An 18,112-nucleotide genomic window follows, 5' to 3' on the forward strand; every position below is an offset into this window, starting at 1 on the left:
CTTTATTCCCTGTCCCTGCAAGTAATGAGAAAGAGAGAGAGAAATCCAGAATTCTACCTGCTCTTTAACTCTTCTCGGTATTGCTCAGAGAGAGAAAATGCAATTTCGCTTTCTAGATGCTTCTAACATGATGGCGTGAGTTGTTTACTTTGGAGCCGGTTGATATATTGGCCACATAGCCAGTGTGACACTTTAAAACTACTTTCAATCCTCGCTGGAGCCATAGCTTAACTTTCAAACCTGATTTATTTGTCTTTGACTTTGATACTAAAAGTAAACTTTGAAGCTGCTCGAGATTTCTAAGAATTCTAAGGTACAAACTGCCCTGTCACAGCCTCCATTACAGCATGTTCTGAAACATAAGTAAGTAATACCCTTTTTCTAAATAAATCCCCTGACTTAACTCCTAAGGTTCCACTGGTGGAAGAGTCCTGTAAGCAGCCATCTGATCACAGAATAATCCTATTAATTGAATGGGGGTGCAGTTTTCACTTATCCCCCTTTTTAACTCTAGCTCTTTTGTCCGTCAAATCTTCTGGGTCTCTTGGGAGCGACATGAGAAATGGAACAGGGAAGTTAAGTGAAAAATGCCATTCTGCCCCAGGAGCCTCCACAAGACCCCCCGTTTCCCCCGTGACTGCAAGAAGCTCTTTAGTTTCCAGATGGTCAAAATCTTTATTTCCAAAAGGTTAAGTGGACAATATCCTTTCCACACTAGGAATTAGATACTCCTATCTCAAAACTGTTGGTTCTCTTTAAAAGGACTAACGGCTAAGCACTTGACTCCTACGGCTGTGTAGAATATAAGCGGCTGACGCCTCAATTTAATAGACATTATTTTGTAACTAAGACTCATTTATTTAATTGGAAAATCCAGGTAGCAATCAGAAACACAGCTCAGTTGACAGGTCTAATTCTTACTTTATAATATGGGGAGTATAGGGAGATAATTTTTTTAAACTCTTCCATACAGATTGCCTAAATCCTAATCAGTAATTGAACTGATGTTTCATTTTAAATTATATTTGCTAACATTAAATCCAAGTGCCTCTCTGTTGACATATCTGAAATCTCAGTGTTCTTTTCAATCCACACAGGAAATCCTAGAACAGGCATAGGCAAACTCGGCCCTCCAGATGTTTTGGGACTACAACTCCCATCATCCCTAGCTAACAAGACCAGTGGTCAGGGATGATGGGAGTTGTAGTTCCAAAACATCTGGAGGGCCGAGATTGCCTATGCCTTTCCTAGAACATAAATCTGGTGAAAGGAACATGTCTAACTAGAATTCCCCAGCACAGACACAACGGTGCTTCTCTTAGCAAGCTAAGAACAAGACTGAATTAACAATCTAGCGTTTCTATACTGGCCTCTCTTGCTGTGTATGCAAAAAGCTGCATGTAGTTTATTTCAAAGTAATTCACATACAGGTTGTGGTGCTCCTTCTCCCTCTCGTGGTGATTCTAGGAAATGCATGTAGATGAAGCTGCTGCCGCTGGGTGTGGTCTCAGCTGTTTTTGCTCAGTCTCTTTAGGTGGCGGTGACACCTTAAAACTGATATATCTGTAAGGTAAACCCTGAAAAAAGGCTACAGCTATAGCCATAAAGTCAAGTGCCTGTTCAAGTTACACAACAGTGCAGATATCTCAAATGAAATAAAACAACACAAGTGAGGCTAAATTTAAAAAACAAACAAACCCCTCTATCCATCATAACCCTGATGATGTCATTTTAACTTTAAGGTCTGCCGAACAATAGTGAAAATTGGTAAGTAAAAAGTTTTTTTGCACCTATGAATGGTGTTCTCATTTAATTTATACAAACAGCATGAAAAGCCTAATCCCACAGCCCCAGAGCTTCCTATGGTCATTCTCCAACTTCCCACATTTTATGGCCTCAATAATTACATTAATGAGTCTCAGACTCATCAGCTCCCCATGAGGAAAGCAGAAGCTTCCACTTTCATTCAGAATGATGGTTTATTGAAACAGGCAAACTTCAAACTGTTGCTTATGAAATTAGGCTGTACTGTATACTTAAACCATAGTAAAGATTAGCCAGTTCGTGTCAGAGGAAAAGGGTTAAGGGGGGGAAGCAACCACATGCCTAAACATGTTCACATAGCACTAAGCCATCGTTTAGCATTACGTCAGAATCTGGCCCTTAGCAAAATAAAAAACAATGAGGTGTCTACAATTCTATGATTGTGGCACATTAAAGAAAAAAATGAATTTATTAAGGCACAAGGTATCATAGACTAGAGTCCATTTCATCCGATCATGAAGTGGGCTCTAGTCCCAAAAAAGCTTATGCCATAAATAAACCTGTTAACGTGCCACAACACCTCTTACTGCTTTTGTTTCAACAGACTAACGTACTACCCTTCTGGAAGTCGAACGAAAACAGTCCTTAGAAACCTACACAAAGAAGGTGGAACCTAGCTGGGAATCATTTAAGGAGAATGAGAGAATATTTGCATGTACACACACACACACACACACACACGTTTCAGACCACAAGTTATGCTTCAGTAATCTTTCTATTTCTGGCCAGCTCACTGGTTTTATATGAGTTTTCACAAACAATGAAATGGTGCTATAGAATAGGTACACATTCCAGAGGCACCAATTAATTTGGGTCCCACCCAGCTTCAAAAAAGCATGGAGGGTGGCTTTGGTTTAGGGTTGTGGTGGTGCTTGTTGTTGTCTTACTAGTAACACTGTTATAGGTATCATGAGGTACAAAAACAAAAGCTCTTAAAATGCACAATCCACCCTCCTCAAATTAACCTTGAACATATGCAGTTCAGGATTTTTGACCCTGCTAAATTTCTTCCCCCCTCCCCTCCTACCTTAAACAGGGCACCTGGAATCTGGCCTAAGATATGCAGTAAATATTGCACAGATGGACTAGCAAACAAAAAGACAGGCGTTTGTTTTTTGAATTCATACAAAGTACAGAAAGAACATGCAGTCTACCATTTAAAAGGAAGAAGAAGAAGAAGAAGAAGAAGAAGAAGAAGAAGAAGAAGAAGAAGACGACGACAACCTCTATATCTTAAAAAGGTTTGGGGTTAATTTGTTTCAAGTGTTGCTCTAAAGTTAGCATTTTTTAAAAAAAAAGTTCCCTTGTCTGAAGCCACCTGAGTTTACTATTTGCACAGAGGATCTCCCACCATTGCTAATGGATCAACTGATGCACCAAGCATGATGTCTTCTGAGGGAATTTCAACCAGCAATAACACAAAGTTTACACTGATATTCAGTGGAATCCTTCTGTTTGTTCTCTGTGAAGCAGGGAAACACAGAGGCCTTCTATGTGGATTTCATAGCTGTCTGGATAAAGATCTCCCGCCCCCCGCCAGCAGGTATTAGGATTCAAACATTGAGCAAAAGCTCTCTGTCCATCTTGGACAGGGAATCACTTTTTGGTAGGCCTCTAGACCAGAATAGAATACAAATACACAACATGGGAGGACTTTTAAGACTTTGCAATGACTCAGGGCACATGTTTAAAAGCTTGCATTAAAAATTATTATTTTTTAAAATTCAAGTGATAAATAGTTTAAGCTTGTACAAAAATAAAAACATCCACTCCCACAAGTAAAAGGCATATATAGCTGACCCTTTGAAAGCCCTTGGTAGCAGCAAATATATACTGCTGAAGCCACAGGTTAGTTATATCTTTGGTATAAGAAAATAGCATATCTTTTGACAATGTAGCTCTTCCACCGGCAGGAAAATTTCATGCTAGACTGGTGAGCCAGTTTATGCTTATTTGTTTCTTGGTGCGTCTTCCATGTACAACATACAAATATTCCTAACATGTCTTCCTATGATGATTGGAGAAAACCCCAGTATCTTCTTGGCTCCTCCTAGGACTTTTGAATCTAGAATGAAACATGAACAGGGGAAGGGGATGGAAATGAGAAAAAAGCTGGTGAGTCAGATTTGCAGCCATAATGGGTTTTCTTTCGCACAAATGATATTTGACACACACATACAAAAAAACTTGCCGGAATTTTGGCCAAGGAGAATTGCTCTATTCTATGACTTGCAAATTATGTAACAGAAGAAATTGTGATTTGTAAAAAGAAGAGCTCTTCCCCTAATTTTGAGGGACTGATTATTTTTGTCATGAATAAAATATTCATTCAAATCACTGCTTCTGCTGAAGTCTACAATTAGCTATAAATCAACTCTGCAACTTTGACAACCAAATTGTAGGGATAATAAAAAAGTTTTCCGCATGTTTTATACCAGCCTAATGATTTTGTACTATGGAGTATATTTCCCACTGGTCTTGCCTCGTCAGGTTTGGATCCCAAAAACGCTTTGTTTTCCATATTACCAAACTCATACAGAAAGCTTCCCAAGACTAGCAGTACAGGATTAAGGAATCACAGGATTAAACAAAAAATGAACACTTCTGTTTACAATGCCACACACAGTAGAGCAGAGGCAGAAAGAAGTGGATTGGAAATTGCTGGTTGATCTCTGTAATCTGCAGTAGATCAACAAGGGTTTCTGTGAGCCAGTGTGGTGTAGTGGTTAAGAGCGGTAGTTTCGTAATCTGGGGAACCGGGTTCGTGTCTCCACTCCTCCACATGCAGCTGCTGGGTGACCCTGGGCTAGTCACACTTCTTTGAAGTCTCTCAGCCCCACTCACCTCACAGAGTGTTTGTTGTGGGGGAGGAAGGGAAAGGAGAATGTTAGCCGCTTTGAGACTCCTTAAAGGGAGTGAAAGGCGGGATATAAAATCCAAACTCTTCTTCTTCTCCCAACCACCCAACAATAGACAAAAACTAACACTCACACCCGCCTCCCAAGATTGGGTTGCTGAAAAATAATAATTGTGGGGGGAAACCAGGACCGGGAATTTTGCATGAAAGAACTTACTCAGCTACTAGAGGAGCTCAATTCTATCTAGCACTGATCACCAATGTAGTGATCCTTAGCATATGTCCACTTGGTTGAACCACTACTTAGCACCATTTCTGCTTCAGTTTATTAACCCTCATCCATTCCCTCACTGACTGCAGACACTGGTCCAAGACTTACACAGCCTCAACTTATTCAAATGTTACAGAGAGGTAGAGCTGAGTGTCATCAGCATACCTGCGACACCCTGCCCCAAATAGCTCTCATGTAGGTGTTACATAGCATTAGGGACCAGATGGCACAACAGCACAACTTTCGAGGGCATGAAAGACAAGCACTGAATGTAACTATCTGAAAATAACCTGAGAGTTAGAATCAGAGCCAATGCAAATCAGTTTTTAAATACGTTTGTAAATCACCTTGAGATTCAGGTAAAAGGCAATCCATTAAATGTATGCATGCATGCATGCATGTATGTATGTATGTATGTATGTATAACCCAGTGAAAGGTTAAATAAGAAGAACAGGACCCCTCTCTCAATAATGATCATTCATCAGGGAAAGCAAGGCCGATTCAGTCCCCATCACCAAATCTGAACCCAGACTGGAATGGATCAAGATAACTGGTTTCATTCCAGAATACTTGCAACAGTTGTGCCACAAATGAGTGTGTGTGTGGGGGGGTACTTGTTCTGACAAACCAGAGTGGGACCTAGATGGGCTTTTTCAGAAATTGTCAGATCACCACCTCTTTCAAAATGTCCAGGGCCACAAAGATGTGTTGACCACATCCTGGATCCACCCCCCCCCCAAGCCATACCCCCTCAGCAAGCCAGGATGGGTAAGTGTCATCTGTTGGCTATGTTGCTGTAGGCACCCTGTAGATACCATCAGGCTACATCAACTGAAACTGATCCCATTACACCACATTGGAGACTGCAGAGAATGCACATGTAGTGTCAAGGCATATGAAAAGAGTCATATGTTCCTCACCCAGTTTATATTTCTGACTTCCAGGGAGCTTATGAAGAACTTGTCAGTCTTGCCAAAATGTGTAGCCATTAATGATATAGCTGGGGCCCCACACACCAGCCTTTTCTGGTGTGTTCTTTCATGATCCTGATGCAAGAACACTTCCAAAACATGTTTTATGCCAAGATAAACAGGCTAACAAGACAACTACTAAACCTATCCTCTCAGAAAGAAAGAAAAAAAACCCGCAAGAGTAATTTACCTGAGTTACAGCAATACATGTAGAAGGCTAATCCTGCGGCGATGCTGAAGCAGGCAAGGAAGAATGTAGGACCTAGAGAATAAAAAACCGACAGAGGAGGATTAAAATTCTGTGTTCAAATTAATGGTTCATCAGTTATCATTGTTGTTACTGTGACTACAGTGATTCAGATGTAACTGGCACAATTATGTTTGCTTTGGGCTTCATCTACTATAATATATAATCACCATTTCCTGCAGCAATTATTTTTTATTACAATTATTATTACCATTGTGAAGGCCTCTATTGCTTGTAGCCCACTTATTTTTCTTTTTTGAAAAATTAATCCTTATTAAAAACTTGCAGGGCAAGAAAATAAATTTTAGGGTCGCATTTAATAATGTCCTTGTATAAATGAAGCAGAATTCCACCTGAGAATTGGAATTTTCCCTTCCTCTTCTCCTGTGCACATCCCAAAAGTGCTCTGAAGGGTTGTGAGGAACCTCTGGAGAACAACTGGTGAGATGCAGTGAAAGGAGAGGAAGGAGTAATTCTGCCTGCTCATGCAACAATGGATATAACCCAGAAATTTTAATATCTTCTAGCCTTTAAAATTAAATCAGGCTTGTCATTAGCTACTTATGTGAATATAATAATTAAAACATTATTCAAGCAACCAAATGATTCCTATAGAAATACCACAGGGCTTCTCTATGATGACCAGAGGATAACTCAGTCAGTAGAGCACGAGATGCTTAATCTCAGAGTAATGGGTTTGAGCCCCACAGTGGGCAAAATATATCTGCATTGAAGGGGGATGGACTAGATGATCCTTGTGGTCCCTTCCAACTCTACCATCCTGTGTTTCTGTATTGAGTTGTTTCTCCCTCTCCCCCCCCCCCCAGCCTCCCTTCTACCCTTAACTATGTGAGTTTTGTGTGCAACTACTATAAGTTAAACGTCTGCTCTAGTGGTAGAACAAAAAGGGCTTCTTCACTCTTCCTAGCCTAAGAACCCCTAACATGCTATTTGGGTACAAATGAGCAGTCCCAGCGTTGCCCTCCACATGCTCAAAGGCACCCTTTGCACAGAAAGTGCATGTGTGCAGGGTCCTGGGCCATGCATACCTGAGCCTTCAGACATATGGGTGTGCACATGTAGGCTCTGTGAAAACAGCATCTCTGAATGTGCAGAGGTCAAGGCAGGGTCCATGGGCACGGTGCTGATTGTACCCAAAATTTAACTTTTTAAAAAAGGAGGTTTTAGAACAAGAGAGCCAAGAGCGTGCAGGTGATCACTGCACTCGGCTGTATTTCCATGATGCAACATTAACCGTAACTGCATGCCCGGTGTCCCGCCCTGCCTTCTGGCTTTAAATGTGCACAATGAGGGCCAAAGGGAGGGAGCAAGAGCATTAGGAGGGCGGAACAGCTCGGCTGAGTGGAGCAGGCATCTTAAATATTATTTCCACTGCTGCCTTAAGCTTATCCACTGCACAGATCTGCAAACTCAGAAGCTCCACAAAACAAACCCAGCAGCTGTACCAAGAAAAATCATGGGCGTGGGTTAACATTAATACAGAGTCGCCACTTAAAGGTAGAAACTTACTGAAGCCTATGCAAATGTTTAAAAATGCCAACACAAAAATGTGATGTAAAAGGCTGTGCCCCACTGTAGTTAGTACTTTAGAGTTCAAGGACACAGTTTTCCTGTGCATGCCCCAGTGAGATAAATGGGGTCAACAAGCTCTTGCACAACGCCTATTAATTGCAGTGGTGTCTAGATTGTTTCCTAAACACATCCCTAGAAAACTTTGGATTTTATATTACATAAAATGGGAAGGGGTTATGGGTTTTTCTTTGTTTTTGTTTTATTATGTATTTTGTATTTTTATGTTGTGAACTGCCCTGTGATCTTCAGATAAAGGACAGCAAGCAAATTTAATTAGTAACAACAATCATCATCAGTTTGAACAACCCAGAAATTACTACTGGGGGAAAAATCTTGATTATACGTGTATATCTTTCATTTATTAAAGCCAAAGCACATGCCCAGAGCAAACACACTTAGAATTAGTATCATGACATTCAATTGCAACATATATTTATATATAGTTTTTCCTTGTTAACCTTACTGTCCAATATTGATTTAGCCAACAATACTTTACACGCATTATTTACCCCTGTCATTTAGAATACATTTCTCCTTCTCAGGGTTTATCCCTGTGGAATCTGAGGTTTCTAGAAACAAAAGCAACACACCAAAGAGTTAGTGTAATATTCAGCGCAACACACGTCTGAAGCACGTCATGCACAGTGGGAGGAAAGCAAGGACCAGTTTTCAAAGTACCCCATTTATTCGAGCCTAATGCGCCATCAGATCTAATGCGCACCTCAATTTTCAGAACCTTGAAACAAAACAAAACAAAGTATTTGCTGGCAAATGTCAATGTGCCATTGAATCTAATGTGCGCCTTAATTTTCGCAACGTATTTTGGCCAACAAAGACGAGCATTAGATTCGAGTAAATATGGTAATACAATAACGCAACATAAAATGGCTGCTAATTCCCCAATCCCAACTTTATGTGACGTTAGTGTTCAAATGATGACAGGAGTGGGGGTGACCTTAATGTAAGGTTACCAGATTTTTTTCAATGACACTATTCTACTTTCTAATAAATATATGGATTTTGTCAGGGGACTGATTTGTAAATCCGGGGACTGTCCGTGGGAAACGGGGACATCTGGTAACCTTACCTTAATGACACCCGCAACCCATGCTCTCCCTGATTCCCTTCAGTTTTAGCCAAATAATGCTGTTTTTGAAGGAGCAGCTAAGGGGGCGGTTGTAAAAGGCGCCCATGGATCCTGCCCCCTTCTAACTCACTTGAAACAGAACAACCCATTCTACCCCGTGGGAGCCCATTGCACACAGGCTTGTCCACACAAGGGACTCCTGCACAGCTGACATAGCACCCCTCTATGCGGCAGAGGAACACTGAAGACAGAGGAGTATTCTAGGGAGACACTCCATTCACATCAGATTCTGGGCAGGCTAAAAGTGCATCTAGATCACAACCAATATACCCCCTGTGGCTGTGCATTCTCGGGGAAAGCTCAATAATGTCAGCTACTATTGATCTTCTCATTGGGTAACCCGTGATGAATCACAGGGGTCTCTGAATCCTACTGGCATAATTAGGGCCATTGACATATGAACAAAAGGCAGTGGTAAAATACGTCAGCTTAAACATTTGTGTAGGTTGGTTTGCAAGCGTAGGTCCAAAGGCAACCAACTTATCATCTTTGTGTGTGTCATATACTGTACGAAGTTGGCGAATAAACAACATTTAAAAGTGGGGTGGTAGAGAACTTTCATGATAGGCCAAGTATTAAACCACCTATCTATTTTCTTTCCACGCTAAACAAGTTTTAACTACAGGCAATGCCATTGTTTAAGCCAAGAATTGTTGTCTTCCAAGGTCACTCAAATCTTTGTGCTCCTTACAGTCAATTGACAGCTTGTGGTATTTTCCAAGGACTTTTTCTCCTTAGTTGCACCTGCAGATCAACCTTCATGCTGCTCTCAGTAGAAGCACTGGAGTGCTGCGCACCAGCCTGCCACGTGGTTCCCACCCTGCCAATTTCTGAAAAACGCTTTCAAGCACACTTTTCAGCCAACATCAGGAACATCTGGTGAAGCAGGTTGCTTTGCACGACAAAGATTAATTTAGCTGCAAGAAAGCGAGCGCTGATTTCTCATTCCACTTTCACCCAGCTCATGTGCAAGGCAGACATCTCAAAAGTTTATGTGCACATCAAGTGTAGAAGATGCATAGCAGGATAAATGCCTGTGTTTAGAAGAATCTTGAGCAAACCTGTGTTTTTCATTTTCTCTCAAACCGTTAAGCATTTTCCTGGCACCATTTGATAATACACTGGTTTGAATGTAGCTGGAACGTGCAATTTGTGCATCTCTCAAACATTTGTTTAAACACCCGTCACTTTCCCCGTAAACTCCTCTTCCCTCCTACTTCTTTTTCCATGCATTTTCCCAGACCCAAGTTGGCCAGGTAAGCACGAGTCCGGAATGCTACAATACTAGCACGGGTAAAATGCAGTTATGAGTGTGCATGCAGAAATAGTAATAGAGGGAAAATGGCTGGTGGGAAGGGATCCAGTGTTCCTCAAACTTGGGTCTCCAGCTGTTGTTAGACTACAACTCCCATCATCCCTGACCACTGGTCTTGCTAGCTAGGGCTGATGGGAGCTGTAATCTAACAACAGCTGGAGACTCATGTTTGAGGAACACTGGACTTTGCAGTTATGAATTGTCTCCTTCAAACTTGAAGGCATTTTGCAACTGGGATGAAGTCCTCTGGGGTTTCATTACACACAGCTGCAGTGTAGCATATTGCTTGCTGGAAAGCATCATGCAAAAGGTTTATTTGACACAAGTGGAAAATGGCCTAGAACTCAAGTTTGGAATGAAGCTACTTCACCTTTACACATAGCCAAAAGTATCTGTTGTGACTGATCTTTTCACCTTGAACATGCTGCCCCTCAGCTACAGATGGAATCAATTAATGTCTGTGTTCTCACAGAGGCTAAAGGTTTCCAGTACTACATGGTTTCTGAAAGTCAGAAAAGCAGAGTTCTGGAAAATATGCCGGCTTTTGAAGACAGTTAACTTCTGGCTAGTTCAGCAATGTGTAATTGGCACAAAGGCTATCGCTGAAGAAATATGCCCATTAGCTGTCAACCATGGTCTTCAATTTGCAAACTGGGTTGCTAATGTATTGAGTCAAAGATTCAGATTAGCTGACACCATCCAGTCCGTGATATATTTCTAATATGGGCCCTTGGTGCTAAATACATTGTCAGCTCCTGAATTAATCTTTCCCATGACACAAAGAAATATATTAAGTGAACATAACTAGGTATTTTATAGCCACCAGTGTCAAAGCCAATGACTGATTTCTCCCCATGATAATGCGGTTTCAATTTCATGCACAGTGCAATCCTATGTATGTCCACATAGAAGGAAGTTTCACTCAGGTCTGTGAGACTTGGGGCTTATCCACATTTCCCTTTCATCCACATTTTCCAGGTGCTTTAAAGAAAACCTGAATTGTTATCTGTTGTGCTTCAGCTATAAAGGGTGGGTTTTTCTGCTGGGGGGGGGAGTGCTCTGACATGGAGCTTTAAAAGCATGGACCAGTTGCTAGAATGTGCAGGGTAAAAGTTAAGTGTGGATAAGCCCTTACTCCCAAGTAAATGTGCGTAGGTCTTCACCTTAACTGCCCAATCCTATGCAGGCTGACTTGGAAGTAAGTTCCACTCAGCTCAATGAGGTTTGTTCCCAGGTAATTGTGGATACGATTGCAGACTTATAGCACCATCACAGTACGAAGTGCTTTATCAGAGGGGTGGCCAGCCTTTAACTCTCCAGATGTTGTTGGACTACAACTCCCGTCATCCCTTTGCATTGGCCATGCTGGTCGGGAATGATGGGAGTTGGAGTCCAACAGCATCTGGAGGGCTGCAGTGTAAACAGAGTTGCAAAAACAGGAAAAGCCAGTCTCCACAACCTGAGTGAAACTTCCACAAGAAAGGCATCATAATTCTGGCATGACTTTCCAGAATTCCTTTGTCCTCCATGTCTGGTGTCAATGGCTAAGGAGCTGGGCTGGCACAGGGGAAGACCAGCTTCAACTTTCTGTTCAAAGATGCCTCTTCTGTTAAATTCTTAGGCATAAACCTAAGACTTAAAATGAAGGGGACAAAGCATGTTTGGAAAATGAAGGTACTGTGCAGATATGCATATAAAAGGCAGCCAAGACTGGCTGCAGCTCCCTGTTAACGCTTACACCTAACATCACAAACCTGAGTTTGCTGCCACGAAATCTGTAGAATGGCCCTGGGCTCACTGGATAGCCTTGGGCAAGTCTCTCTCCCTCTCTCCCTTTCTCTCAATCTTGCCTGCCTTACAGTTGTTGTTGCTGATCTGAATTCCTTGGAGAAGGGACAGAATACAAATATGATTATTAAATCCAGCTCTGAACACATTCAGCATGTCTCAGTGCAGGAGAAAGAAAGAGCAGCCCCAGAATGTTGTTATTTTCTTGCTGTCTATACAAGTGTTATGCGCTCTTCTGTACAACAGAAAATTATTTCCATGTAACCCAGTACATAGGGACATAATATAGCAAGGATTGGTTCCTATCCTCCCCCACTGCCTTTCTGGTAGAGCAACCTGGTACTACTAACCTTGATGCCATTTTAGCTCAAGAGGTATTCCAGGAACTAAATCTATTTGATTCATGTTTTGTCTTAAACACCACAGGAGAGGGGAGCTGGTACAATGTAGTATGTGGCTGCACAAGAGGAAAGGGCAGCAACTGGATGGTAGATACTGGCTTCATTCAGATCTAACACTAAACCATGGCTTAGCATTGTGAGAACAAATCTCCACAAACCTTGGGATCACATATTCCTCCCCACTCCAATGGTGCAGCTTGAGGAGATTAGAAGTTTCTACTTCCATTTTGGATTACCCAGTTTATGGTTCTATTTATGGACATGCTAAACTGTGGCGAATCTTAACTATGGTTAGATGAAAGAAGCCTGCTTTATAAACTATGGTTTGAAGTTAGTTTGCTTCAACAAGCCATTACTACGTTTCACCATAGTTTGGATGACAAAGCAAGCTGAAGTGAAAATTTCCAAATTCCTCCTTACAGCTATGGAGATAAGGAGAAAATCTGTGTGTCTCCAGATGCTGCCCCTGAAAGTTATTGGGAAATGATGTCAACCTCAGTTGATTATATGACTGGCTGATTATTTACGTAGCTACATTTGCCTTTAAAATAAATATTAACAGAAAACAAAAGCCTGGACCTTGGAGATATCCCTTGTGGAAGAAGAGTTGGCCACTGAAGTTTTGAGCTGACTACATAGAAAAACAACCTGGACTCAAAATAATCTCACATTGATCCTGTGCAAAAGTGGGAGAAAGACCCTGGATAGAATAAAAACACTTCAAGCCAAGCACTGAATCGCTTTTCCTGGGCAACAACACCACTTTTTAGTCCGGAATCCAGCCTTTGCAGCTCATAAAGGGAACACAAAATATCTGAAAAGGTTGCAAAGCTGCCAGATTTATTATTCATATATAAAACAAAGATTCAAAATTGCCAGATTGGTGTGCAAGTACAGCTGCAGCAGCTATAAGTAAGCATTTGTCTGCCACATATAATTTGGTCAGTTTTTAGGTATATCTAAGAAACAGCACACAGAAAGTTCCATTTAGTCCCTGAAGAGGCAGCATTGTAACAGGGCACCCAAAGAAATCTGTTAGCACTCTGACTTACTTAGAATTCTTCTGCTTGGCAAGTTGTCATACAGCTGTTCAGCATTGATCTGCAAAGCACGGTAAAATTCTTGACAGGGTTTGTCGCCTTCCTTCTGCAAGTGGGCTAGAAGGTTTGACAGCCGACTATGAAGAGAAGCTTTGGGATTTCGGAACTGCAGGGAGGGTGGGAACGCATTTATTAGCAAGGATGTAAAAAACAAACACCAATGTTAAAGCAACCTCTGCCTCCCTTCGATGGTACGTGAAAGAATACAAATGTAGCTTTATATTTTTGTTTAAAAGTTCTTTATAGCAGAGCGTAAGATTCTATCACGAATGTTTATGGTGCTTCTACGTCATGAGAGTTAGCTATTCCAAAGGAGAATAAATAACAGACTTTCTCCATTGTACACAATAGGACAAACAAGCAGTGGTGTCCATCTTTCTACTATTTGCAGAAGATCTAAAAGGCTATACGTTCAGCACTAAAGTGAAATCACATATGAATATTTTAGATATTCTTTTAATCTCATCGGTCTTTGTTGTATATGGCTTGTGCAAAGGTTGGCATATAAATAATATACAAATAAGCTTTAGAAGAGGATCAGAGGTCAGATGGACAGAGAAGGAATGGTGAAGACCGTCTCCCCAGCCCGACCCTTCCAGAGAAGAAAACAGTTCAGAATTACAACAGGGGTTTGAGGGAGATCACAGTTCAGAGGAAGATGAGGGGGAAAGCTGGGAAATAATGGGAGAGGAGGAGGTGGCAGAGCCAGAGCAGCTGGCTGACACGTCATCACTAGAAAGCATTCCAGACCCACCATCTCCTAGAACTGGCGAGCCTTAAAAATAGGAGAGCAAAGGATTCAGAAGTAAAGGGCCCTCGGCGGCAACCGTAGAAGGGATGGCACATAAGGAAGTGGGAGAGAAGGGGAGGGGAGATTTACACCATTATTCTAAGAGGCTGCCTTTCTAAGCCTCTGTCTGTGAACATTGAACAACTGGCAAGAACTTCCTTGTCTTATCCATTAGAGGCAACCTCCCATGGGATTTGGATCCTCTGACGCTTGACATCAGACAAATTCATGAATGGTAAGACTACCCATGGCTACTAAGCCTGAGGGCTATGCCTTACCTGTACTGCCGGGTGCAGTAATGCTTCTGAATACCAGTTGCTGGGAAAATGCAGAAGGGGAGAACGTTACTGTGCTCATGTCTTGCTTGTTGACCACTGTGAAAACAGGACACTGGACAAGGTGGGTCACTGGCCTGATCTAGCAGGGCTCTTGTGTTCATTTTTTATGTTCTTACCAATTCCAGTTCCCAGCAAGTCAACAGCTGCCTATGAAGAGCCCCACTGGATTAAATCAAGGGCTGCATCTCATTTCCACAATGGCCAGTCAGATAGTGCCAAGATTGGTATTCAGAAGTATTCTGCGACCAAGCATAGAGTCCACATAAGGATGTTCCATGGACTTGATGTATACTGATCTATGGCACAGTTCAGCCATTTCCTTAATTCCAGTTTGCGTACAAGAACTTTTTGGTGATCTTGATCAATGCCACATGCTACACATTCCTGCCTCTTTAACAGAAATTCCCAGATACAGAGATCGGCCTAACCAGCCACAAATTGGACCTGCTCAGAAATAAGAATCTAAGATCGCAGCGTCGTCAGTCATAAGCATTCGCATTTGGAAGTGAGAAAAAGATTTATCTGTCTTTACAGCGGCACACTTTTTCTTAGGAATCCAATAGTTATTTCCTTAGTGTGAAAATGCATACTTGTCTGTGAATGCAAAAAGAGATAATTGAATCTGGTGAGACAGACAAAATTCTGTTCCTAACAGGATGTTTGGATTGCAAATAGAGGACTACACTGCCTCATGAATATGAATGAACACATGGAAATGTTTACTGTAATTTCAGAAGAAGAGTTCAAATGCTGTGGGTGTACGATCACAGCATTTTGAGACCTGGGGCTTGTTTACATAAACGTTTATGGTTTGTCTTGACAAAACAACTTTAGCTTAAGGTATTATAATAGGGATCTAGGAAGTGGGTGCCATTTTCCACCTTCTGCATAAAATTCCCTACCTATTTATGGATGTCCCTGGGCTTCATCACTCCTTGGACTGCAGATTGCAGCTACTCGTTAACTCTCTCCTCAAACAAGAGACAAGCATTACAACACAGAGCCCTCTTGAGATCTTCCCTCATTCAGATTTTAATTCAAACGAAAGAAAAACTCACATTTCTCTCCTTAACCCCCACCTGACCCTCTGTTCCAGTTCCACTCATGGAAGGAAGAAACCACAACAGCCTGTGAAGTGCCAGGAATGCAATAATTTTTTTCTGGAGCAGTGGAGAAATGATATTTCCAAGTTCTTCTGGAACTTGGCTTAGCAGTGCAAGTGCCAGCGAGCAGGAAGGAGAGGGACACCTCCTCACCAACAGAGCTGGAGCCACAGCTGCTGCTGCCGCCACCATAAGCAAAGTGGAAGAAAGAGGCTAGAAGGTAGCTGGTGCAGCAACCGGACCTTATTGCAACTGATGGGATCCAGTTTAGCGCAGAGATGCTTAGAATTAGCCAAGCTATTTGCCAAATGGGAGACGGTTGGAACCATTCAGCTTATTCTAAGAAACTCTGAGAAGAACCAGGGGAGAAAGCAGTTTGCTCATTCCTCTCTCCTCATTTGCCACTGCATTTTGCCAAGGAGCTGATCTCAGAAGGATTCTCTATTTTTAAAAACCTAAATTATTGCAGCTATTTTTATACCACTTAATCACTTAAGTGTCTAAGTGGTATTGTAAGACCTTGCTGTTGGAACTGGTTTTAAACAACCAGAATTAAACAGATGTGGGGGATTTTTCTCTGCTCAGGTATACGTGTGTGTGTGTGTGTGTGTGTGTGTGTATGCACATGAGAGGGAGTGCTATGCAATTATCTGCATAGGTTCACTCACTGGCCATCAGGGTTGGTGTTCCTAAGCTATAAGAGGGTATAATCCTATACACACTTACTTGGGAGTAATCCTGCTTAGATTTAACTGGACTCCCCTTTGATTGGTTTCTACAGATGATAAAGAAGGGGTGCTAGCATTTAGAATTCTCTGCAATGGCTTTACTGATTAAGAAGAGCTGCCATTTCCCAACTTCCCTGGCAAAAGAGACTGAGTGTTAAATCACTCTGAGAGTTCATAGAATCATAGAGTTGGAAGGGATGCCAAGGGTCATCTAGTCCAACCCACTGCAATGCGGGAATCTTAACACGCAATCCCCCATCCAATTTGAAACCATACTGGACTCTTGTTTAGCTTCAAAAATGTGCTAGCAGTTGTAGTTCTGTGAAGGGAACGGTGGTCATCTAACAATTTTCAGCAACAAACTACAGTTCCCAAGATTCTTTGAGGGAAATTGTGGCTGTATGATACTGCTTTAAATGTATAGTACAGTCATCTGGAAAGTGTTTTCTGTGTGATTATTCAAGCATACACTTCACATGTGGAGTCTAAACTTGGCTCATTTTCTTATCTGCTTGAATTTATCAGGTCCACAGTTTTGGTGTGGTTTGTGTTAAGAGGAACGTTGAAGAGCGGGGAAGGACTGATATCATGTGTGGAGAGGAATTTAAGGAAGCTCAATTGCTGTATACTTTAGCTGAACAAATAGTTTTTTCTCCGGTTCCCATTGTCAGTCCTATTAGAGAAGGCCCCAGAGCTGCCTTTGGCTCTCCTGGATGCCACCACCCCTAGTCTCAATGAGGTACCAGAAGTTTTGCATTTAAAAAACCAGCAATCCTAATCCTGGGTCAAATGAGCTACAGCAATAGCAAAGAAACACTGCAGGTGGGATTCCTTCAATTACCTTTTCTGCTTCTTTATTGGTAAGAATTTGAGGGTAAACTCTGTTCAGCTGAAGGATAATTTTGTCAACCAGCTGCTCGCTCAGTCTGCCGTTGCTCGTTAGGAATGCCATGTCCTGCCGTAAACGATCACAGTAAGTCGGATCTACAAAACAGAAGCAATACATTTAAAAACAGGCCCCTGGTTCCACAAAGACCAACTGGATGGAAGTGCCATATAATTCACATCAGCTACCAAATGTTTCACACTAGGACATGAGCTTCAGGAACATCCTGGGAGCGCCATAAATGCTCTCAGGAACCATTAAGAGCTGCTGACATTCATGAATATAATAATACAAATACTGAGCATTCATAGGGTGTATTTCACATACAATGCAATCTTTACACGTTGTGTAGTACAAGATCTAAAAGGGACGTGGGTGGCGCTGTGGGCAAAAGCCTCAACGCCTAGGGCTTGCCGATCGAAAGGTCGGCGGTTCGAATCCCCGCGGCGGGGTGCGCTCCCGTTGCTCGGTCCCAGCGCCTGCCAACCTAGCAGTTCGAAAGCACCCCCGGGTGCAAGTAGATAAATAGGGACCGCTTACTAGCGGGAAGGTAAATGGCGTTTCCGTGTGCAGCTCTGGCTTGCCAGAGCAGCGATGTCACGCTGGCCATGTGACCCGGAAGTGTCTCCGGACAGCGCTGGCCCCTGGCCTCTTAAGTGAGATGGGCGCACAACCCCAGAGTCTGTCAAGACTGGCCCGTACGGGCAGGGGTACCTTTACCTTTACCTTTAGTACAAGATCTCAGATAAAAC

General features: G+C 42.1%; 1 protein-coding gene and 1 long non-coding RNA gene across 5 annotated transcripts in view; one reads left to right on the top strand and one right to left on the bottom strand.

The window, feature by feature from the left end:
* Nucleotides 1-2,966, top strand: part of LOC310838995 — a 170,343-nt gene extending 167,377 nt beyond the window's left edge. The window contains exon 2 of the long non-coding RNA XR_014561279.1: nt 577-2,966. This is a non-coding gene — a long non-coding RNA (uncharacterized lncRNA). The remainder of the gene's footprint in view (nt 1-576) is intronic.
* Nucleotides 2,967-3,510: 544 nt separating this feature from the next.
* Nucleotides 3,511-18,112, bottom strand: part of CARD19 (caspase recruitment domain family member 19) — a 37,140-nt gene continuing 22,538 nt past the window's right edge. For 2 of the 4 annotated variants that reach the window (XM_083727081.1, XM_083727082.1), the window contains exons 2-6: nt 17,316-17,458; nt 13,468-13,621; nt 8,274-8,333; nt 6,115-6,186; nt 3,511-3,889 (exon numbers count right to left, since the gene is read on the bottom strand). In XM_083727081.1, coding sequence (XP_083583207.1) covers nt 3,774-3,889; nt 6,115-6,186; nt 8,274-8,333; nt 13,468-13,621; nt 17,316-17,458 — 545 coding nt within the window. In that variant the 3' untranslated portion in view covers nt 3,511-3,773. The remainder of the gene's footprint in view (nt 3,890-6,114; nt 6,187-8,273; nt 8,334-13,467; nt 13,622-17,315; nt 17,459-18,112) is intronic. The other 2 variants (XM_083727083.1, XM_083727084.1) reach the window with 1 other exon arrangement.

This window comes from Podarcis gaigeae (genome assembly GCF_964106915.1).
Source record: "Podarcis gaigeae genome assembly, chromosome: 2".
Lineage (NCBI taxonomy): Eukaryota > Metazoa > Chordata > Lepidosauria > Squamata > Lacertidae > Podarcis > Podarcis gaigeae.